The sequence below is a fragment of the Phascolarctos cinereus genome, unplaced genomic scaffold (genome assembly GCF_003287225.1).
Source record: "Phascolarctos cinereus isolate Bilbo 61053 unplaced genomic scaffold, phaCin_HiC Scaffold_4;HRSCAF=312, whole genome shotgun sequence".
NCBI classification, from domain to species: Eukaryota; Metazoa; Chordata; class Mammalia; order Diprotodontia; family Phascolarctidae; genus Phascolarctos; species Phascolarctos cinereus.
The window spans coordinates 653,329,876-653,353,220 of record NW_027555847.1 but is presented as its reverse complement, the minus strand read 5'-3'; the positions used below and the strand labels follow the sequence as shown (position 1 = coordinate 653,353,220).

Here is a 23,345-nt window from a genome sequence, read left to right as displayed (position 1 = left end):
GTCATCTCCCTTCCTGACTGGTATACTCCCTGTACTTTCCAATCCATAGCTCCCACAGACACCTGGACCTTTAGATTACCTCATCCCTGGCATTTCCTTTCCCATGCCCTTTTCCATATAAATATTAGTTCCATCCTCAGTCTCTTCCAGGTTCCTTAAGAATCCTTGCCTATTGAAAAGCGTAATAACAAACTTGCATCTTGACTTAAAGATTGTTTGAGTTTGTGAATTCATTCCAGACAACCCCGTCTTGTATTTGGGTCTTTGAGGGGTCTCAACCTCTTAGACCTCAACAAAACCACTCCAGTATCTCTGCCAAGAAAACCCTAAATGGGGTCACAAAGAGGCAGACACGACTCAAAACAACTCAACAACCATTTATTTGAGGAGTTTCTACTTGATTCAGAAGGCAGTAGGGAAACCATAGAGTCCAAGCAGGGCAGTGACCTCAGCAGACTGGTGCTTTTGGAAAATCACTTTGCCAGCTCTTGGGAGGACAGTTTGGCTGGGGAAGACTTGAGTCAGGGAGAACAATCAATTTATTAATCCTCACGTGCTAAGAACACAAAAGGGAAAGTGAAGCAGTCCCTGCCCTCAGGAAGCTTCCATTCCAATAGGGCTCACAACACTTGCACACGTGTAATACTTATGACACAGGCATTAAGGTATGCAAAGTGACTAACAGGAGGTACTCTGGAAAGGGGTTGCACCTGCATCTGGTGGGGTGGGGGAGGGCACAGAAGGTGGCACTCGCGCTGAGTCTTGAAGGAAATCAGGAATTCCAAGAGGCGAAAACGAGAAGGGAGTAATCAGGCCTCCAGAGCCGCAAAAGTTGCGCCTACAAAAGAGCCAGCTGCCCTCCGGAAATCCGTTCAGCGGCTCTTCCGGCCGGCCGGAAGTCCATGGGGACCTTCTAGCCCGCCCCCGTACTCTATGGCCTTGGAGGACCGCGAAGGCGGAAAGTCCCATGGAGCTCGTCCTGACCCGGTGAAGGGCAGAGGTGTCCCTTCCACTGGTCCCGGCTCCTGTTTCCGTCTCTGCAGAACGCCTGGCCACGGTAGCCCCCGGCGGGCACCGGCATGGCGGGAGTCCTAGCGTCAGCCTTTCCTCATAGAAGCCCCGTCCACCCCCCAACGGGCTCCCCTTGGGGCAGACCCTGACCGTGACCGTGACCCCTGACCCGCGGTGGCCTCCGATGGGGGGCAAGCTGGCGCTGCTGGGCTTGCTGTACCTGGTGCAGGGCCTGCCCCACGGGCTGCAGGCGGGGCTGCTGCCCCTGCTGCTGCGCTCGCACGGGCTGTCGCTGACCCGCGTGGGGCTGACCCGCGCCCTGCACGCGCCCTGGCTGCTCAAGGTGGCCTGGGCCCCGCTGGTGGACCGGTGCGGCTCCCCGCGGGCCTGGCTGGCCCTGAGCACCGCGACGCTGGGGTTGCTGTGCTCGCTGCTGGCGGCGCTGCCCCCCGGGTCGGGGCTGCCCGCCGGGGCCGTGGCGCTGCTGCTGCTGTTGAACGCAGGGGCCGCGGTGCAGGACGTGGCGCTAGACGGGCTGGCCGTTCGGCTGCTGGCCCCTGCCGAGCTGGGCCCGGGCAACAGCGTGCAGGTGGTGGCCTACAAGCTGGGGGCCGCCCTGGCCGGCGGGGGGGCTCCTGGCCGTCACCCCCGACCTCACGTGGGGGCCCCTCTTTGTGGGGCTGGCGGCGGCCTATGGGCTGGCCGCCGCCCTGGCCTGGGGGGCCCCTGCCCTGCAGCTCCCACCCCCGCGGGCCCAGGAGAGCCACGGCCACCCCCAGCTTGGGTGGCGAGCCCTCCTGGCCGTGCCGGGGACCCCGTGGACCGCCGGATTTGTCCTTCTCTACAAGTTAGGTGAGTGTCAGGCTCTCGGTCCTGGCCTGGGCAACTCCTGTGGGCCTCAGTTTCCCCATTCATAAAAGGGGCAGTTTGGTTGGGGAAAAGCCTCGTTCAGCCCCTCATTTGCTATGTGACCAGGCAGTTCCCTTCCTGTCTGTGAACCTTGGTTTCCCTCTGCAATGGGGCTATGACTGAGTGGTCTTTAAAAGCTTTTCCAGGCCTGACTGGACTACCAGTTTTGAGATCCCCCTTCTCCAGAGAGAGGCGTGATGTGATGAAGAGCACTGGATTTGGTATCAGGGGCCCAGAGTTTGGACCCTGGCCCTGCCACTAAGCAGCTGTGGGCCCCTGGACCACTCACTTCCCTGGGTCTCCTTTGTAAGATCAGGGGATTGACTTCTGGTCTTTTGCAATCCCAACTCCTGTGAGATCCTGTAGCAGTGAGGGAAAGGTTCCTGGAGGAGGGTGGAGGCCTGAGAGCCCTTGCTCAGCTGTGCCATCATGTCCTACATCTGTCTCACGCGCAGGTGAACAGGGTGCCATCAGCCTGTTCCCTCTCTTTCTGCTGGACCAGGGTGTGTCAGCTGCAGAAGTGGGGCTGTGGAATGGGATGGTGGCTGTGGGCTTCTCCATCGCTGGTTCTTCCCTGGGTGGTGTTCTTCTTGCCAGGCACAGGTGAGAAAAGCAGGATAGAGGTGAGGGATGAAGGGGAGGTTGGGTCAAGGCCGACCTCACTGAGCCCCTCCTCTACCTCTGCCTAGGCAGCCCCTGCCTCTCCTGAAGCCCCTCCTGCAGCTTCGCATTGGGGCCCTGGCCTTGCAGATAGCTCTGCTCTCCTGCTTGCCTAGCTCCAGCCTGGGGGACCTCTTGAAAGGTAAGGAAGAACACAGGGATTGAACACAGGCAGAGATGCTGTAGAAAGGGACTGGGCTATGGATGGTGGGAATCATTCAGGGCAGACTTTGGGGAGACACTGAAGGATGGAAGGGGACTGTTAGCTGGCACTGACCCTTCATCCTCCTCAGGAGCTGCTTTGGTGAGCCTTGTCCCCCAGCACTTTCTGAGTGGCACTGTGACCACCCTCACCTTTGCTCTTATGATGCACTGCAGCCAGCGAGCACATGGCTCCATCCAGGTACTGGGTGTGTGTGGGAGGTGATATTCTTGGGTCCCCTGGACTGACCTGGCTTTTTAAGGTACAGGCTCCTTTAAATGGAGATGAGGCTGCTCCTTGCCAAAGATGACAAAGGCCTCAAATAAAGGCACCACTACTCCCCCCAAATGGCAGAAGAACTCATATATTCTGAGAGCCTTGCAGTGCCCAAGGGAGCCCTGCTGCTGTGGGAAGGGGAGGTGCCTGTTAGGAATGGTGGTAGGGGAGATAGTGGTGCATTGTGGGCCTTGGGGTCCCTTTAGGCTCTGTCCTCTGCTCTCCCCAGTCCACTCACTACAGCTTTCTGGCCACACTGGAGCTGCTGGGGAAGTTGCTGCTGACCACAGGGGCTGGAGCCCTGGCAGATGGGCTGGGTCTGGGGCTGTGCTTCACACTCTTCCTTGCCCTCTCCCTGGCAGCCCTGCTCTATCTGGACTTAGCTCCCAGTAACCTGGGTTGAACAAGGAAAGGAAATGAAGGGAACACTCCCTCATCCCCTGCTTCTCACACCCCAAACTGGGGCTGGGCCCTGGGACCTATTTTCAGCATCAATAAAAACAAATCCATGGGCTTTTTATTTCTGGCTTCGACGATTGTCCTTTCTCCTCTTAGACAGTGAATGGTAGTTGGGGCATGTTTCCAGTCCAGTACCACATGCCTCTTTCCTGGCAGATGGGCCAACAGTTTTCCTCGATGAGGATGGCAGCAACTGTCTGATGGGAGTGATGGGATGAGGCCCTTTCAGGCTTGCTTCCAGGCAAGAATCTCTCTTGTGGCTAGGCAGAGGAGGCTGGGGAAGCTCACATGCAGGTATTTCCTCCAGAATCGCCGGTCCTGCCCATACACCTCTGCTGGGTAACAGGGGCTTCCTGTGGGCATGAGATGGGGCACAGTGGCATAAGACCCGGGACCAAGGAGCTTATCACCACCCTGTCACATTGGGAATGGAAATGGTCCCATCCAGGCTGATGTCCCCTGTGGACCCAGAGAAAGTGAGAATTCCTCTCAGGGGAGCTGGTGCTAAGAACAGCCCCTGGGACATTGGGTTGGGTCCTAGAGAAGGGGAATGACAAGAAGGCAAACAGGCATTATGAGTGCAGGAGGCCCAGCTCTCACCAATGCCATGAAAGATCCTGGCAACAGCTCTGCCTGAGAACTTTTCCTCCTGCCGGATGGATAGCAAATGGCGAATGTCAGAGCATATGGAACTCTCCCAGTTCTGGCGCTAAGTGCACAGGAGGGTAAATAGAGAGAAGGAGTTAGGCCAGGCTGACTTGGCTTCACAATCCGCTCCCACTGGACAGCCAGAAGACTCAGGGCTTTAGGAGTTTGGGCCAGACAATTCAATGTGTCATTTTACAGTCATTTCAGTCGTGTCTGACTATTATCTAATTTGGGGTTTTCTTGGGAAAGAGACTAAAGTGGTTTACCATTTCCTTCTCCAGCTATGAGGAACTGAGGCAAATAGGGTTAAGTGACTGAGATGAGTCTTTCTGACATCAGGCCTGGCACTCTATCCACTGCGCCACCTACCTGCCAACATATATGCCTCTGCCACAGCTTCTGGCAGCCGTCCTGCAAAAAAGAACAAAGACACTGGGAGGCTGGTTTATTAATAACATCACATGTAGAAAGAATTGCGATGATGAGTGATCACAGTATTTACACAGCACTTTAGTACAAATAGTGTTATTTACATTTGACACAGGAGGACACATACTTGGAGAGAATCTTGGAATCTCAGAATTTGGAGACCATCTAGTAGAGACTCCTCATTTAACAAAGGTAGAAGCTGGTGACAGAAGTGAGGGGGCGCCTCTACAGTCACACAGCTGGTAGTTTTCAGAGCTGGAATTCAAACTCTGGTCTTCTGGTTCCAGGGTCAAGGCTCCTTACAAGGTCACACATGTCCTGTGCTGAAACTCAGACTCGGGTGCTTTGGTGCCTTTTTCCACTACATTACAGTGCCTAGAGGCCAGACCAGGGAAGGAGGATTCCTAGGGGAGCAGAAGCAGGATCAGAATCCCTGCTTTGTGGCAAAAGCAACTTTGGGAACGGAGCTCCCCTTCCCCAACAGGCGTGTGTTTGGGCTTTGGCCTAAAGCTCTGGCTCTAACCTAGGGAAGCATGCTTTGGGGGTCCAGGGGTCAGACCAGGACATGGTGAACTAGGGCCTTGGGACTCTCCTTACCTTGGCTGAGCCTGTATACTTGGCTTCTTCTCTTGGGGGAAGGGCTAGGACTAAGACAAGAATCAACCAAGACTGGTGGGAATAGAGTATTTTCCCCATTCTTGACCTTATTAGGCAAGTTATCTCACTTCTCTGGCTTTTGTGGGGGAGAGAGAGCACAGAGGCTGTTGGGAAGACCCAAGTTTGAATCCTGCTTCAGACATTAACTTGCTGTGTGACATTGGACAAGTCACTTAACCTCTTTCTGCCTCAGTTTCCTAGACTATAAAATGGGGATAATAAAAGCACCCACCTCCCAGGGTTGTTGTAAGGACCAAATGAAATTTGTTAAGTGCTTTGCAAACTTTGTGGCGCTGACCTATCATTGGTTCATCAGGCCCCACTTCCCTCGAGGCTTTACCTCTGGATCTTAGAACATTCTAGGTGCTGAGACTCCTGAAGACAAGTCCGGATCAGTGTAGCCACACATACTGTCTCAACCCTCTGGTTGCAATACACAAAGATGGAGCCTAGAACTCTAAATGGTTCTCCCTATAGCAGGGTCACAAGGGCCTGTGTAAAGAAAGGGCCTTTCTCTTAGGGCTGAACAGAATCAGACTTGGGTGTAACCTGGGGAAGCACATTTAATGTTTTTCATTTCTCTAGAAATATTATAAAATTATACTTCTCCAGCCTAAAATCCTTTCTAGACTTTTTCTTCTTGAGCCAACGTGTAGAACAAAAGTTGTGGAGTTTTTTGGGTTTTTTTTAGAACTGGATTAAGGATGAGAGCTAATCTTGACTCTAAGATCATTGCTTTTTCCCACCCCTGAGGGGATGAGGGTTTGGACCCAACCAGGGAATTGCCCTCTGCCACTGAAAGTCAGGCTGCTCTTCTCAAACTCCAATTTAGATTTTCAGTTTATCTTTGGGAAGGGCCCCATTGATTCTTTCAGGGGAGTGGTTCAAGAGGAATGAGATAGGGACTTGATTTCTTAGCTCTTCTTGAATTCTTACTCACATTCTATTTTAACATATTTTTCCCTTGTTCAATATTCCTGTAAATATTACCTAAAATCATCTTGGGGCAGAGGGTCATGTTGGCAGTCATGGGGCACCATACCTTTCTGGATATTTCTCTCTCCAAACTAGAAATGGCTTGGATGTGGAGTTAAGCATAATTAAATACATTCATTTCTGACAGACTTGAGCCTTAGAATGCAAAATGCAGTCTCAGTAGTAATATATCTGGCTCTAGGTCCACAGTTCCAACTATCTGCTTGACATCTCCTACGGTCCCTCCAACTCAGCAGTTCTCAAATAGAATTTACCAACTTCCCTCAAAACCCAAGCTGGCTTCTATCATTGGTACCACCATCCTCCACGTCACCTAGGCTTGCAACCTTGGAATAGATTCTAAGAGGCAGAGGAGTGAGGATGGAGTGCATTCTAGATATGGGAGTAGCCTGTCTTGTCTTAAGGGCTTACTAAGTGTGATTGTAGGCAAGCTACAACCTCTCAGAGTCCCAGTCTCCTCTGGAAAATGAGAATGATACCTGCACCACACACCTCACAGGGCTGTTGTGAGGACAGCACCATAGACATCTGACTTAAGATTATGCAGAAGGAATATTTGTCTGGCAGAGTGTGAAGGATGGATGGGAAGAGGAAGGTACAGCCAGAATCCAGGCGAGTGAGTGGTTCTAAGGTGAGTGGTCCAGTTTGGCTGAAGCACAGAGTACTGGTGGTAAGTAGTAGGAAATAAGTTTACAAAGTCTTTTGGAGGATATAGACATTAGCCAGAGATGAGGAAATTGGCTTTAGGAAGTCAAATAGGGGAGGGAGAGTAGCATAGACATATGTTTTGCTAGTAGAAGACAGAGCCAACTGGCAGATGCTTCCTCTGTCCCTAAAGGAGCTCTTGTCTTTTCTGAACTGGAGGTTCTGAAGGCTGAGACCACAGCTGCACCAATGGAAGAGGGTGAGGGAACACCCTAAAACAGTTAGGATCCCGAGATTAGCAGGGTACTGGCCAACAGATAGGAAGGAAATACACCAGCTGTAGAAGAGGTCATGGTAACTCTTGAGGAGTAAGAAGCAATGGCGGCTGGGTACAGCATCAGGTATCCTGTGTTCTCTTAAGCAGAACAGCTCATATTCACAGGATGCTTTGGAGTCTGCAAAACACTTGCCTCCCCACCACCCAGTTTGGTAGCTAGTGTAAGTACTGTTACCTCAGCTTTATAGACAAGAAAGCCAGAGTTTGGAAGAATGAAGTTGTAGTCACAGAACAGAGCCCCAAACCTAGGCTTCCTCACTTCAATAAAAAAACGTTACAAAGATTCTACAGAGAATGATACCAGAAATTCTTACACTCAGGAGGCTTCTCCCTTAACTCTTTCTTAGAAAGACTGGCACAAACTAAGTAAAGCTAGGATGGGAGGCTCTGATTGTAAACTGAAGGAAATTCAATCCCATAAGCCAAAGAGAATATGCCAAATGGGGTCATAAGGCTGCTACTGTTGGTGGAGGCTGAAAAAGTGGAGGAGCCATCAGGTAGGGATGGGTGACCCGCATGGATAGTGAGCCACTGGTGGGGAGGGAGTATGGGGGCATCTAAAGGTGGGAAAGTGCTCCTGGGTGATGGAGGCCAGACTTAGGAAGAACACATGCACCCAAGATCCTGGAAGAGAGAAAGAGAGAGTACAGATCATTCCCTGGATATTTCCCAATCTAAGAATGAAAGGAATTTTCAGCCGGTTAACCAATAATCATTGTCCAAATAAAGTGGGCCCCTTTCCCAAAGCTGTGGTTAACATGAAGCCCCAAGGAGTACACTTTGGTCAAATTTTTGGACCTTAAGACCTCCTTCTTAGAAGAGCCTTTCTATCCTAAGATGAAGAAAGTATTCATGGTAAGTCCCACTCATTCTTGCAGCCTAATTTTATTAAGTTCATCCTGTGTGTAGGACACTTTGGTAAGTAAGTCCTGGGAATACAAAGGCAGATACAATACAGACCTTGTTCAAGAAGATTACAATCTAGTAGGAGGAAGGACTAGCACACAAATCATGATGCAAGGAATAAAGTGCCATCAAGAATTTAATGAGACCCACATGTACAAAAATATTCATAGCAGCTCTTTTTGTGGTGGCAATGAATTGGAAATTGAGAGGATGCCCATTGAGGGGAATGGCTGAGCAAGTTGTGGTGTATGAATGTAATGGAATACTATTGTGCTATAAGAAATGATGAACAGGCTGACTTCAGAAAAACCTGGAAAGACTTATATGGTCTGATGCTGAGTGAAGTGAGCAGAACCAAGAGGACTTTGTACACAATAACAGTCATGTTATGCATTGACGAAAATTGTTAAACTGAACCCTTCTCAGCATTAGGAGGATCTAAGACATCTACAGAGGTCTCAGGATGGAAAATGCTGCCCACATCCAAAGAAAGAACTATGGAACTCAAATCGCTATCACTCATTTTTACCTTCTGTTGAGTTTTGTTTAATCTTTCTGATGGTTCCTGCTATTGGTTTTAATTTTTACTTACAACTTCACTAATATGAAAACATGTTTAATGGGTATGTAAATGTAAAACCTATATGAGATTGTGTGCCGTCTTGGGGTGGGGGGAGAAAAATTTTCAACTCAAAAGCATATGGAAGTGATTGTTGATAAATCAAAATAAATTAATAAAATTAGAAAAAAAAGAATCTGGGACTGCAGAATCTTAAGCAGAAGGGGACCTTAGAAATCATTTAATCTGATCTCATTTTTACAGAGAAGGAAATTGAGTCCCAGCAGTGTGAAATAACATGGCCAGGGGGAAAGTCTGATTCCCTACCACCCAATCGAGGGTTTTTTTACACCAAACCACATTTGACAGCTTCTCTCAGTGAATGTCCTTCGAAAGCAGCACAGGTCTGCAGTTTAAATGGCAAACACAGAGTAGAACAGCTGCAATACACCATAAATGTCCACAAATGCACCGTATATCAGAGGGGAAAAATTACTGAAGTTTCAATCCTTTGAATTCTTTTTCACATGGTTGAATTGAAATGCTTGGTTCTCCTGCCTTGCATCTACAATCCGGCACAGAGGATGGACTCAAAATTAAGTAAATGCATCAGGTTCATGGAGAAGGTGTGGAAGTGAGAACTAAGTTGACTTATGCTGGATTTTAGGCCAGTGGTGAAATATCAGTATTTCAGTAGTGCAAACACCAGGACCCAAAAAAAAGTTTGGCCAATCTTCAAAGAATGCCTGGAGCTTTGAAGGCTTATTAGCATCCTTGAAGGCCAGAGTTGGAAGGGAAATTAGAGGTCATTGAGTCCAGTCTCTACCTGATGCATGGATCTCTTCCACAATTAGTGATCATCTAGCCATAGCTTGAAAAGTATTGGAAGAACCATGTACTGATGGAAGATGGTGAGAGCTCTGCAATTCAGAATAATTTAAGACTACAAGGGAACAAATCCATTATTGGCAAAGGGAATAGGTTAGATCTCAGAGGTTCTTTATGCCTCACAGTCATATCCATCCATTGACTTTGCATGGCTTTGGGAGATTAATGGAAATCTTTAAGAAATAAATAAATATCCTCTGGCAAATTTAAAAAAAAAAATTTAATGAGGACTCTGGGAATCTCACTACCAAGGAAATAAAAAACAGAAAGGTCTCATGTACTGAAAAGAATAACTTTCTATGGTAGCAAAGGCCTGAAAACAAGGAACACTTAATGACAAGGAACAGCTGAACATCTGGATGTATGAATGTAATGAGGGAGACACTTAGAAAATTAGAACTTTTCCCAGGGTATGGAGAAAGCATTGGGGAGTTTGAGGGAAGGCTCAGCAGAAGTGAATATTTATTATATTATTATCCCTGCTGAAATTTTACTTTCCTCCCTTACCCATCTCAACCATATAATTAACCCAATATTCTCTCCTGCTGGTGAATCCCTTGCTGTCTTGTCCCATCACTGCTCATCCGTTTTCAAGCCCTAACCTTGGATTACTCCCATCATGTGCTGTTGGATGGAGCTGGAGGAATCACAATTGAGTTGCCTGGGTACACCATAAATTTCTGTTTTCCAGCTTTAAGTAGGCCCTCCCTGCAAGGCAATCCTTTTATTGTTCTGGAAGAGATTTCCTATCTCACTCTCCATAGAAGTTATTCCAAACCTCTCTTCAAACCTCCCACACCTTTCCCTCCCTCCCACACTCTCACTTGAGCTGGCCTCTTACTTTACTGTGAAAAGTCAGGCCATCTGAGAGGGAGCTCCTCCTATCAAGAGCCCTTGACATCCATCAACCCCGACTCCTCACTCTACATGTACCCTTCACTTCATCTCATTTCTTCTCCAATAAGCTGTCCCCTCCATCACTCTTACCTCTAATGTTCAATTTCTATCTACTAGTTCCTTCCCCACTACCTTCAAACATGCCTGACTCCCCACCTCAAAAAAACTTTCATTAGATCCTATCATCCCCTTAAGCTAGTTCCCTGCATCTGGTCTCCTTTTCTCAGCCAAGCTCCTAAAGAAAGCTATCTATACCCATTGCTTCCTGCTGCTCTCACTCTCTCCCTAACTGCAATCTGATTTCCAACCTCATCACCCAAGTGGAACTGCTCCCCAAAGTCATCAGGAATCTCTTAATTGCCAAAGCTGAGGATTTGTTCCCAGTCTTCATACTTCTATATCTCTGTTCATTTGATATTGTTAACAGCCGTCTCTTCCTGGATATCCTCTTTGGGTGCCACTGTTCTCCAGTTTCTCATCTAACCTGTCAGACCACTCTATCCTCATCTTCTCTGCTGGCTCATCATCTATATGACACCCCAAGCTCTATGGTGGATTATCTAATCCTCTCTCAAAATTCTCTCTTCACCATCTCATTTCAACCAGAACTTTACAAAAATTAATTTTTAGTTTTCAACATTCACTTCCATAAGATTTTGAGTTCCAAATTTTCTCCCCATCTCTGCCTTTCTCCTACCTCAAGATGGTGTGCAGTTTGATATAGGTTCTACATATACATTCATATTGAACTTATTTTCACATTAGTCATGTTGGAAAGAAGAATTAGAACCAATAGGATAAACCATGAGAAAAGAAACAAACAAAACAGAGATATCAAATAATGTGCTTTGATCTGCATTCAGACTCCATAATTCTTTTTCTGGATGTGGATGGCATATTCCATCATGAGACCTTTGGAGTTGTCTTGGATCCTTGCATTGCTGAGAGGAGATGACTCTGTCAAAGTTAGTGTTTGCACATTGTGGCTGTTACTTCAGCCAGACCTCTCATGGATTTAACTCCCATCCCTATACAGATGACTCCCAGAACCCTCTTTCTAGAGTCCCAGGCCTGCATCAACAACTGCCTGTTAGATATTTCACACCGGCCATCCCATGGGCATCTTAAATTCAATATATTCAAAATAAACTCATTTTCTTTCCCCGTAAACAACCATCTTGCAAATTTCTCTTAAGGGCTCCACCAAGCTTCCATCATCCCAGTCTTGTAACTTTGTTATCAATCTCAAATTCTACCTTTCCTTTATCCAAAATACCAGGTGGTTCTCAAATCTTACTATTTCTATCTCCACACCATTTCTTGCATCCAACCATTTCTCTTATTCACATAGCCACCACCTTAGTTCAGGCCCTCATCCCTTTTCCACCACTGCAATGGTCTCCTAATTGATCTCTTTGCCTCCAGCCTCTTCCCACTCCAATCCATCCTCCACAGCTGCCAAAGAGATTTTTACTTAAACACAGACCTAACCATGTTAATCTCCTAATTCAATAAACTCATTGCCTTCAGCATGAAATAGAAATTCCTCTGCTTTTCATTTAAAGTCCTTTACAACCTGGCCCCAACCCATTTTTTGAGCTTCACACATTCACACTTCTACATTCTGAGATCTAGTCAAATTGTTTTTCTCTCTTCACACATGACATCCCATCTCCCATCTCCCTTCTCCATGCCTTTGTGCTAGCCATCCCACACTCCCAGAATGCCACTCCTTCCCATCTCTATTTCAGAGAATTTCTCAGTTCCTTCAGACTTGACTCAAGTAGCAGTCAACATGAAGCCTTGGATATGTATATGTTGCCTTCTCAGAATATAAGCTCCCTGAGAGAAGACAATGCTTAATTTTTGAACCTTATATACCAGCATCTAGCACATTTTTGTCCCTGTTACCTGTAGTGTTTATCATGATACATGGCACATTGTAAGTGCTTAATAAGTGCTTGTTAGTTGACCAATTAGTGGATCATCCCCAACCAGGAAGAGCATCCATCAAGGAACATGACCTAGGACCTGCCTGGAGAAGGAGGGGCTCCCTCACTCAAGCAGAACACTCCATCCCCCACTTAATCCACCCCAGTCAGTACACAGTGTTACACTTCAGGGAGGTTGGTAGGCTACCCAAGATTTGGAAGCATTTGCCAGAAGTGGAGAAACTGGATGGAGCCTGTGAAAAGCTGAAGACGGAAGAGTGGTTTCAAAAGGATGCCTGCCAAGTTGTTTCTCCTGTCCAGAAACAAGCAGGGGAAGCCAGGAATATGCCTTGAACAGTGCTTCCTTGTGAATGACAGAGATGCCTGTGGATGAGTGGATTGTAGCTCATGGCCAATCTGTTCTTTGGACAAATATAAGAATGCAGTAGCTGTGAGTGCTTGGATTTCTAATTCTTGTGATCACTGTTTTGGGAGCTGGATTTGAAAAATTCCTGACCGTGGGCAAGGCAGAGAAATGTCATTTGCTGGAAAAATGGCCAGTCTTAAAAGTTTCATTTGCCAGTACCAGAAGCAATAGGGATAAGATTCTAGAGGTATTTTGATCACAAAACTGATCATGCCTAATCAATAACCAGAGAAGCTCTTTCTCAGTGAAGGCAGGGAGCTGAGCTCCACAGATTAGGTTTAGTAAGAACAAAGGATCATTATGGAGAGCTAGTGTGCTGCATGGTTAAAAAAAAAAAAGGTTCTGGAGTCAAGATACTAGTCATGTGACATTGGGGAGGTTAGTTCCTCTCTGAGCGTCTATATCCCTTTTTTTCTATATCATTTTTGAAATGGGGATGGTTCCACTGCTAAGCATACACCCCAAGGAGGTCCCACATATATCAAAAAATTCACAGCAGCCTTTTTTGTGGTAGCAAAGAGTTGGAAATAAAGTAGGTGGCCACTGGGGAATGAATGGCTAAACAAACAAAATGTATGTTATTGCTGTGTCCTAAGAAATGAATATGAACAATTTAGGGAAGCAAGGAGGACTTAGGTGAACTGGTGCAAAGTGAAATAAGAAAAAAAGAAAAAGAAAAAAAGTGAAATAAGAAATAAGCAGACAATATGCACAATGATGACAGTGGTGCAAATAGAAAGAAAAATAGACAGAAAAAGACAGAACACTGTGGAATTAGAACAATCAGCCTTGGCCCTGGAAGACAATTGAGAAAAATGCATTTCCCTCCTGTAATTGCACAAGTGGGGGGACTATGGGTCCAGAACATTGCACACAGGGCTGATGTACTGGCTAGTTTTGCTGAACTGTGTTTTCTCTTTCTTTTAAAATCTCTGATACAAGGGGTGACTTGCTGTATAGGGAAGGAGGAGAAATATGTTTTGAAACAAATGTGATATAAAAACAAAAGACATCAATAAAAATAAGACAAAAATAAAAGAACAAAAATTTTTTTATTTTAAAAACATAGGATAAGATGGTGATAACACTACTTGACTGGCGGGCTTGCTGTGAGGAAAGAGCTCTTTAAACTGTAAAGCATTGCAGGAATGATAGTTATTGTGTGGGGTTGAGCAACTCCCTTGGTTTTTAGAGGAGAAATAAATGAAGAGATAACCCATCATTCACAGATGTTAGGAATTTTATGTTGGCACAAAGCGCAGAGAGTGTTAGAGCTGGAAGGGGCCTCCCACAACCAGCTTTTGGGATGTTGTCAAGATGAGTTAGAACTAAAAGCAACTTTTTGTGGTGGCAAAGAACTGGAAATGGAGGGGATGCCCATCAATTAGAGAATGGCAGAACAGGCTGTGGCATATGAATGTAATGGAATACTACTGTGCTATAAGAAACGATGAGGAAGCAGAATTCAGAAAAACCTGGACTTACATGAACTGATTAAGTGAAGTGAGCAGAACCAGGAGAACAGTAACAGTAACACTGTGATGATCAGCTATGATAGACTTAGCTCTTCTCAGCAATATAATGATCCAACACAATTCCATGATGGAAAATGCTCTCCACATCCAGAGAAAGAGCTATGGAGTCTGAATGCAGATAGAAGCGTACCGTTTTTACTTTTTTTTGTTTTGTTTTTTCTTTCTTGTGGTTTTGCCCTTTTGTTCTGATTCTTCTTTACAACATGATTCATGTGGAAATATTTTTAATGTGATTGTACATGATAACCTGTATCATATTGCATGCTGTCTTGGGATGGGGAAGAGGGAGAAAGGTACAGAAATTTGGAACTCAAAATGTTGCAAAAATGAATGTTGAACACAGTCTTTACATGTAATTAGAAAAAATACTATTATATGCAAAAACCAAAAGAACTAAAAAACTCTAGTCAGGTGCTGGGATTCCTGTTCAGGCTCCTTTCCCGGTGGAGCAGCAGGTTTCCTCACAGGCTAGATTAGGGAACCAACTCTAGCCAGGCTAACCCTGTCTGAGAGCTTCCTGGCAGAACAACCAAGATGATGAGGGGCCTGCACATAAGGCCATATGAGGCCTGGGTGATGAACCTGGGGATGTTTAGCTAGCAAAGATGCAGATATTTTAAGGGCTGTCAAGTGGATGATGGACCAGGCTTGGTAGAGAGACAACCCCCTTCCAATAAGACCTATATAATCTGAATAGCAGGGTTTTTTTGTTTTGTTGGCCAGGCAATGGGGTTAAGTGACTTGCCCAGGATCACGCAGCTAGTAAGTGTTATGTGTCTGAGGCCGCATTTGAACTCAGGTCCTTCTGAATTCAGGGCCGGTGCTCTATCCACTGCGCCACCCGGCTGCCCCTGAATAGCAGTTTTGTTCCTCAACATCATGACTCAGATGAAAGGACTGGAGCTGTTGAGAAACTTTGAAGTTCTAGCACAGGAGTTAAAAGAAACATAAAAAGACAAAACAAAAGAGTCAATGATAAAGAACCAATCAAGTATAAACCGTTTACATTACAATATGGGGAGATGCCGCATATGTCCCCTCTGAACCCTATCATCATCATGGATCACCGAGGGAGTCTAATTATAGTTAAATCCTGTGAGTGGTTCAGTATGGTAAACCAAAGACAAACAACTTTGAAAGAATTAGGAACTTTGATCAGTATGAGGACCAACCAGGACTCCAGAGGACCATGATGAAACATGCTGCCCTCCTCCTGACAGAGAAATGAAGGACTCAGAGTACAGCATGAGACAAATATTTTTGGAATGGCCAGTGTGAAATTCTTTATTTATTTATTTATTATTTTTATTTAAGTTTGTAACAGGGATTTTGTTTTTCTTTAATTCATAATTATGAGGGGTGGGGAGGGAAATTTTGCTGATTGAAAAATAATCCATTTAATAGCAGTTATGGCAGCGCAATACTTTGTGTCAAGAAGATAAACCTATGTGGAAATCCATATACATTAGCAAAGGAGGCATAGTGGAATGCAGTGGGTTAGGGATAAAGGGAGAAACAGAACTGATACTTTTGAGGGAATACGCTATATGCCATCCCAAGAGTCAGAGCACATGGACAATAAGGTTATAATATGGATCACAAAACTTAACACAAAGATGAGAGAGGTCACAAGGGGACATCTGCTATAGTGCAAGCCTCATTCTGTTTTAAGCACAAAGATAAATTTCTGACTTACCTTACAGACTTTTCCCAAGAGTTAAAGGAAGTGATCATCAGAACAGTTACTGAGAGCTTATTTCTGACCAACAAAAAGGTTAAAGTGAAAATGACAGAAATCTTGGGAAAATATATGATGGTATAATTCTAGAATTCATGAGATGGAGAAGGATGTGAAAATAGGATGTTCTTGTGACCCAATTTGTTGTTTAAGAGGGAAGCTCGAGAAAGATGAGATACATTCAAGAATAAAATTCTGATGAGGAAAAAAGGAAATACAGATAAAAAAATACTGTTAGAACTTTACAACCCAATACCTGTCAAGTTCAGATCGAAAAGAACTTGTGTTTGCAGGGCATGTAACTAAGAAAGAATACAAGAATGGACAGCATTGTAAAGAGAATACAACATGTTGCTGTCCTGCCCTGGAGCCCATGGTTCAAGTAAGGGTGTGGTTATTTACCCTCTGCAGTCCCTTATAGCTCTTATATTCTATGAGAGTGTTATCCTACACAGGAATGTCTTGTGTGGGTAGTTGTCCTGGGTTCTTGTCACTCACCAGTCTGCCCTGGAGATGAGCAGTCTGCTTCTGTTTGTTGCTTTTTAGTGGTCTTCCTTATTGGGTTATTGTCCAGAGACTAGTGTCTTTGGTCTGCTACCTTCCTTTGGAATGTGTTGCCTTTAGGGTTAGGACATCAGTCTCCAGTGTTTACAAAAAAATTCAGAGCTGGCTCCAGCCCCTGGTCTCACCAGGCTGGCCTTGTCTGTTTCTTGAACTGCTTACCCCTGCCCTGCCCCCAGGAATCAACAAACAGCTGCTCCTCCTGGGGCAGGTGGAGGCAGGCGGGCCTGATATAAATGTTTAACGGGTAGATAGTCCACAGGTAACCTGAGCCCCAAGTTTCTGGCTTGCAGATCTGCCAGCCAAATGCAACTAAGGAATGTTTGTGGCTAAGCCTCTGTTGTTTTGATGTCTAGTCACTAATTCGGACCTAAGGTCAATGGGAACCAGACCCTGGCAGGGTACACAGCGAGCACAGTCAGTACAAAGGCTGTAGGGAGCTGGGTTAAGGAGGTTGTCATGTGGGTAGGACAGACATTGAGTGGGCTCCACTTTCAGGAGCCACAGGCTCCCCAGCGGGTCTCAATAGAAACTCATGCTACAAGGCCAAGACCTGGCCCAAGAGGACAGAGAAACTGAGCCGGGCCCTGGCCCAGCAGCTGCAGCCCCTCCCCACGGAGCAGCCCACCTTCCCGTGGGAACAGCAGCAGGCAGAATCCTACAGGGCTTCCTTGGAAAACAGCCATGGCTAATGGTTCTCAGGCAGCAACCTTGCTTCTGGCAAGTACTGCTTCAGCATGAGAGAAAACCAGCATCCTCCCTTCTGGGAATAATAATAGCATCTTATATGACACTTTAAGGTTTGAAAAGCACTTAGCAAGTATCTCATTTGATTCTCACAATAGCCCTGTGAAGTAGATACTTATTATGCCCATTTCACAGTTGGAGAAACCAAGGGAAACAGGAGTTAAGTGACTTGCCCAAAGATCATATATTGTCTGAAGCAGGATTTGAACTCATGTCTTCATGATTCCAAGTCCAATACCAGTCTATCCATGGATACATTGGAAAGGGGAAGTGTGTCCCTCCCTGGGCTGATGGGACTTGCTCAGCCCAGGCTCCCACCCCTAGTTGCACATTGTCTCAGCCAGTGGCTACCTGGAGGCAGCTGAGCTGTTGCTGGAACACAAGGCCAACTTGAACGCCAAGGACCAAGATGGTTGGGAGCCATTGCATGCAGCAGCCTGCTGGGGCCAGGTGAGTAGGGAGAGGAGGTCAGGGCAGGAGGCTGGTGAGCCCTCATTCTAGGTGGGAGAGCAGAACTGGGCCTCCTGGGCTCCAGGGCAGGACACCACCATGGTTTCCAGCTCCCACTTCCCACTCACTCAGCCCTTTACATATCTGCAGAATATTTCCATTGCCCCAAGCCCCCCACTCTCCCTGCCCCTTGCCCCTACCTTGTTTAGGTGTCAAACCCCAGCTGCATCAGGGCAGTGTCAGGGGCAGCTTGGCTTGTGCTCACAGGTGCATCTAGTGGAGCTGCTGGTGGCCCATGGAGCTGATCTGAATGGGAAGTCACTGCTGGATGAGACGCCCCTGGGTGAGTGAGCTCCCCCAGGAGTTGAGTAGGGCACCAGGGGCATTGCCAAGGAAAGGGTGCAAGATCGATCAGGGCCCTTCCTTTTGCTGTTCCCTCAGATGTGTGTGGGGATGAAGAGATGCGGGCCAAGCTGCTGGAGCTTAAGCACAAGCATGAAGCCATCATGCGCTCCCATGACCGCCACAGGGGCTCAGGCTCCCTGTTGCAAAGGCGAACCTCCAGTGCAGGCAGCCGAGGGTGAGGCCTTCCCCTTGGATCCATAGCCACAGCCCAGCCTGCCTATCCCAGGGCCTGCCACTGGGGGGAGCCCACACCTGGGGCTACTCAGTCATTTCCTCTCCCCCAAACTTCCACTACCACCAACCCCTCTGATGCCTAGTTCTACCTTTGCCATCCCCCCCTCCTCCTGTTGGGTCCCCTTATCTCCCCATTTCCTGTCTCCCAGCATCCAGCCTCCTTTCTCTCCTTCTTCTAGTTCTCTTAGTTTATTCATTTCCTTTCCCCCTTCTTCCCACATTCTCATGGAAGGCACCATGCACCTTCTATCAAGAACTCTGCTCCTTGCCTTCAGGACCTAAGTGGTCCAGAATTCCTTGGAGTGGTTGACTGGCCCAGACTCCTGAACTGACATGAGAGCTATTCTAGGGCTCTGCCATCCAGCCCTATCCCTTCTTTTCCATCCTTCTCATCCCCCTAGAGGCAACTAGGTAGCACAATGGATAGGGTTCTGGACCTGGAGTCAGGAAGATTTGAGTTCAAATCTAGCCTCAGACACTTACTAACTTTGTATTCCTGGGCAAATCACTTAACCTCTGCTGCCTCAGTTTCCTCAAATGTAAAATGTGTATCATAATTGTACTTAACTCTCAGGATTTTTGAGAAAATTAAATATTTGTAAAGAGTTTAGCACAGTGCCTGGCACATAGTTTCCTTCCCTTTCTCCTTTCACCAGCCTGCCACCCAGCCGCTGCTTCTCCCCTTTTTCATCCCCTTCTTTCCCCTCTTCAGTTTTCAATCTTTGCTCTGAAGAGCAAACCATCAAGGTTTGAAACCCTGCCCCTAGTGCCCATACCCTTTGCCCCTCAGAGAATGGTTTCCCATCCCCAGCCTTTTGCATAATGCCTTGTACTGTCAACTGTTTACCAAAGGTTTGTTCCAAAGAAACAAACAGAATTAGTTTCCACCTTTATGAAAGGCTTGCTCAATAAACAAACAGAATGGGGTTCACCTTAAACAAAGGTTTAATTAAGGAACAAACAGAATCAGGTTGTACAGGTGTTTCTATGAGCTTATTTATTCTCATTGAGCCAAAGAATTGTGCATGCATGGGAGTCAGAAAATAATTCTGAACTCCCTGAAGGCTTAGTTGGAGAAGTTTTTATAATCATAGAGTAAGCCCCACCCCCCATCCTAACCCATTCATTCTCCCGTATATTTTTTGGGGGTGTACAATTCTTAATCTAACATCTAAGTTATAAGAGGAATTGATTTTTCAACAACATAGCTGATACAATTGTTTACCAAATTACACAATTCAGAAACATAACAATACCCCAAATAATATTATGTGTTTAAAACTTGGACCAAACCCATTATCACTTTAGGTGAACACATTTCCAAATTACCTTGCACAGAAAATCATTCATCTCATCATTAATATGGTTAAAACTACATCTTTTAGGATTTTTTTTTTTGGCTAGGCAGTGGGGTCAAGTGACTTGCCCAGGGTCACACAGCTAGTAAGTGTTATGTGTCTGAGGCTGGATTTGAACTCAGGTCCTCCTGAATCCAGGGCCAGTGATCTATCCACTGTGCCACCTAGCTGCCCCTGAAACTATACCTTTAAATCATGTTATGTTTCCATAATAACCAAGATTTCCAAATGAAAATTTGCTATTGTAGTAAATGTCATTTTTATTTTTACCTGTTTATAACTAAATATTCCTTAGCAAATATTTCACAGTTTCAATTACCAAAATTTTCTTAATCACATCCTTTTAAAGGCCCAATCCTTATGCAACAAGATTCTTCCAGATTAAAAAGTGCTTTGTCTAGCACCATTTCTTTTTTTTCTCCCCAATTTATTTATTTATTTATGTTTGGTTTTCAACATTCGCTTTCACAAGATTTTAAGTTCCAAATTTTCTCCCCATCACTCCCCTCCCCCATCCCATGATGGCCTGTATTCTGATTGCCCCTTCATCCAATCTGTTCTCCGTTCTATTCCCCCCCATTCCCCTTCTATTTTCTTGTAGAGTAAGATAGATCTCTATACCCCTCTGCTGTGTATCTTATTTCTCAGTTGCATGCAGAAACAATTTGTAACATTTGTTTCTAAAACTTTGAGTTCCAAATCCTCTCCTCTTCTCCCTCCCCACCCACCCTCATTGAGAAAGGAGCCAATTTGACATAGGCCATATGTGTGTAGTCATGCAAAACTCTTCCATAATAGTCGTGTTGTGAAAGAGTGTATTTCCCTCCATCCTATCCTGGTTCCCATTTATTCTATTCTCTCATTTCTCCTTGTCCCTCCTCAAAAGTGTTTACTTCTGATTACCCCCTCCCCCAATCTTCCCTCCCTTCAGTCACCCCTCCCTTTTATCCCCTTCCCCCCTGTTTTCCTGTAGGGTAAAATAGTGCAGTTCACTCACTCCTTCTCACCTCCCCCCTCTTCCCCTCCACTGTAAAAGCTTTTTCTTGCCTCTTTTATGTGAGATAATTTACTCCATTCTACCTCTCCCTTTCTTCTTCTCCCAGTACATTCCTCTCCCACCCCTTAATTTTCTTTTTTAGATTTCATCCCTCCATATTGAACTCACCCTGTACCCTCTGTCTATATATATTTCCTCTAACTATTCTAATAATGAGAAAGGTCTCATGAGTTACAAATATTATCTTTCCATGTAGGAATGTAAATAGTTCAATTTTAATAAATCCCTTATGATTTCTTTTTCCTGTTTACATTTTCATGTTTCTTTTGAATTTTGTATTTGAAAGTCAAATTTTCTATTCAACTCTGTTCTTTAATCAAGAATGCTTGAAAGTCCTCTATTTCATTGAATTTCCATTTTTCCCCCTGAAGGATTGGGGTAGGTGATTCTTGGTTTTAATCCTAGCTCCTTTCACCTCCAAGCCCTCTTATCCCTTAATGTAGAAGCTGCTAATTCTTTGTTATCCTGATTTTGTTTCCACAATACTTGAATTGTTTCTTTCTGGTTGCTTGCAGTATTTTCTACTTGACCTGGCAACTCTGGAATTTGGCTATAATATTCCTGACAGTTGTGCTTTTGGAATTCATTCAATTTCTACTTTACCCTCTGGTTCAAGAATATTAGGGCAGTTTTCCTTGATAATTTATTTTTTTTTGGCTAGGCAATGGAGTTCAGTGACTTGCCCAGGGTCACAGTGTTATGTTTCTGAGGCTGGCTTTGAACTCAGGTCCTCCTAAATCCAGGGCCAGTGCTCTATCCACTGTGCCACCTAGCTGCCCTATTTTTTTTCTTTAAAGTGAGGAAATCAGAGTTAAGTGACTTGCCCAGGGTCACACAGCTAGTAGTATCAAGTGTCAGAGGCCAAATTTGAACTCAGGTCCTCCTGACTCCAAAGCTGGAGTTGTATCCACTGTGCCACCTAGCTGTCCCTGATAATTTCTTAAAGGTGATGTCTAGGCTCTTTTTTTGATCATGGCTTTCAGATAGTCCAATAATTTTTAAATTATCTCTCCTGGATCTATTTTCCAGGTCAGTTGTTTTTCCAATGAGATATTTCACATTGTCTTCTATTTTTTCATTCTTTTGGTTTTGTTTTATAATTTCTTGATTTCTCATAGAGTCATTAGCTTTCATTTTAAGTTTTAAAGAATTATTTTCCTCAGTGAGCTTTTGGACCTCCTTTCCCATTTGGCCAATTCTGCCTTTCTTTTTTCTTTTTTTTTTTGCTTTCAGTCGGGGTCAAGTGACTTGCCCAGGGTCACATAGCTTGTAAGCATCAAGTGTCTGTTGGTGGATTTGAACTCAGGTCCTTCTAACTCCAAAGCTGGAATTCTATCCACTGTGCCACCTAGCTGCCGCTGCCAATTCTGCTTTTTAAGGCATTCTTCTCTTCACTGACCTTTTGGACTTCTTTTGCCAGTTGGTCTAGTCTATTTTTTAAGGTATTATTTTCTTTAGCATTTTTTGGGTCTCCTTTAGCAAGCTGTTGACTCATTTTTCATGATTTTCTTGCATCACTCTCATTTCTCTTCCCAGTTTTCCCTCTACTTCTCTTACTTGATTTTCAAAATCCTTTTTGAGCTCTTCCATGGTCTGAGACCAATTCATATTTTTCTTGTGGGCTCTGGATATAGGAGCTTTGACTTTGCTCTCTTCTTCTGGTTGTATGTTTTGATCTTCCTTGTCACCAAAGTAAGTTTCTATAGTCTGAATTTTTCCCTCTGTTTGCTCATCTTCCCAGACAGTTCCTTGACTTTTTAACTCTTTGTTAAGGCAGGCTCTGCTTCCAGTATGGAGGGTGTACTGTCCCAAGCTTAGGGGTTTTGTGCAGCTGTTTTCAGAGATACTTCTAGGGATCTGTAAGTTTTCAGTTCTTCCAAGGTGGCATGATCTAAGGAGAAGTGTTTACTACTGTCCTGGCCTGTGCTTTGGTCTATGAGTGACCACAAGCACTCTTTTCTGCCCTGGAAGTGAGAGGAGGATTCTCTCTGTACTGCTGCCACAAGCTCCACCACTCCAGCGCTCCTCCTTGCCCCAGGACAGCCACCCAGGACTGGACCCAGATCCAAGCGCGGGCAAAGCAAGGGATTCCTGCCTCAGCACCAGCAGAGATTCCTGCAATCCCCCTCTGATTGATCCCCCTACTGTCTGTGGGCTGAAAGCTCTGGAAGCAACTGTAACTGTGGCCACTGCCCCAGGGCTGCGCGAGGGCCCAGGCTGGACCATGCTCCTCTCTCATCCAGGTCCTACAGACCTTTCCCACTGACCTTCTAAGTTGTCTTTGGCGTTTGTGTGTTGAGAAGTCTGGAAACTGCCACATCTCCCCATGATTCAGTCCTCTGAGGCCTGCTTCAGGTTCACTGAGGCCTGGTCTTTGCGTGCATGCCTGCACTGAACTGAGCTCCTTTCTCAGCCCAGCACCA

At 45.7% G+C, this 23,345-nt stretch overlaps 1 protein-coding gene and 2 long non-coding RNA genes across 3 annotated transcripts; 2 read left to right on the top strand and 1 right to left on the bottom strand.

Annotated features, from left to right (window-relative positions):
* The first annotated feature begins 923 nt into the window (after positions 1 to 923).
* Positions 924 to 3,578, top strand: LOC110214328 (major facilitator superfamily domain-containing protein 3-like). The gene is given in 6 exon segments (XM_020995167.2): positions 924 to 1,636; positions 1,638 to 1,863; positions 2,376 to 2,523; positions 2,610 to 2,722; positions 2,874 to 2,983; positions 3,288 to 3,578. Coding segments are annotated over 6 exon segments (1,212 nt in total). The 5' UTR covers positions 924 to 1,195; the 3' UTR covers positions 3,462 to 3,578.
* LOC144457053 (uncharacterized) lies at positions 3,554 to 4,212 on the bottom strand. The gene is made up of 2 exons (XR_013486367.1): positions 4,118 to 4,212; positions 3,554 to 3,870 (listed from the first exon to the last, which is right to left on the bottom strand). It is a non-coding gene; the product is annotated as an uncharacterized LOC144457053 (long non-coding RNA).
* Positions 4,213 to 11,460: 7,248 nt separating this feature from the next.
* Positions 11,461 to 20,105, top strand: LOC144457051 (uncharacterized). The gene is made up of 3 exons (XR_013486364.1): positions 11,461 to 17,868; positions 18,136 to 18,211; positions 18,310 to 20,105. It is a non-coding gene; the product is annotated as an uncharacterized LOC144457051 (long non-coding RNA).
* The last annotated feature ends 3,240 nt before the right edge of the window (positions 20,106 to 23,345 follow it).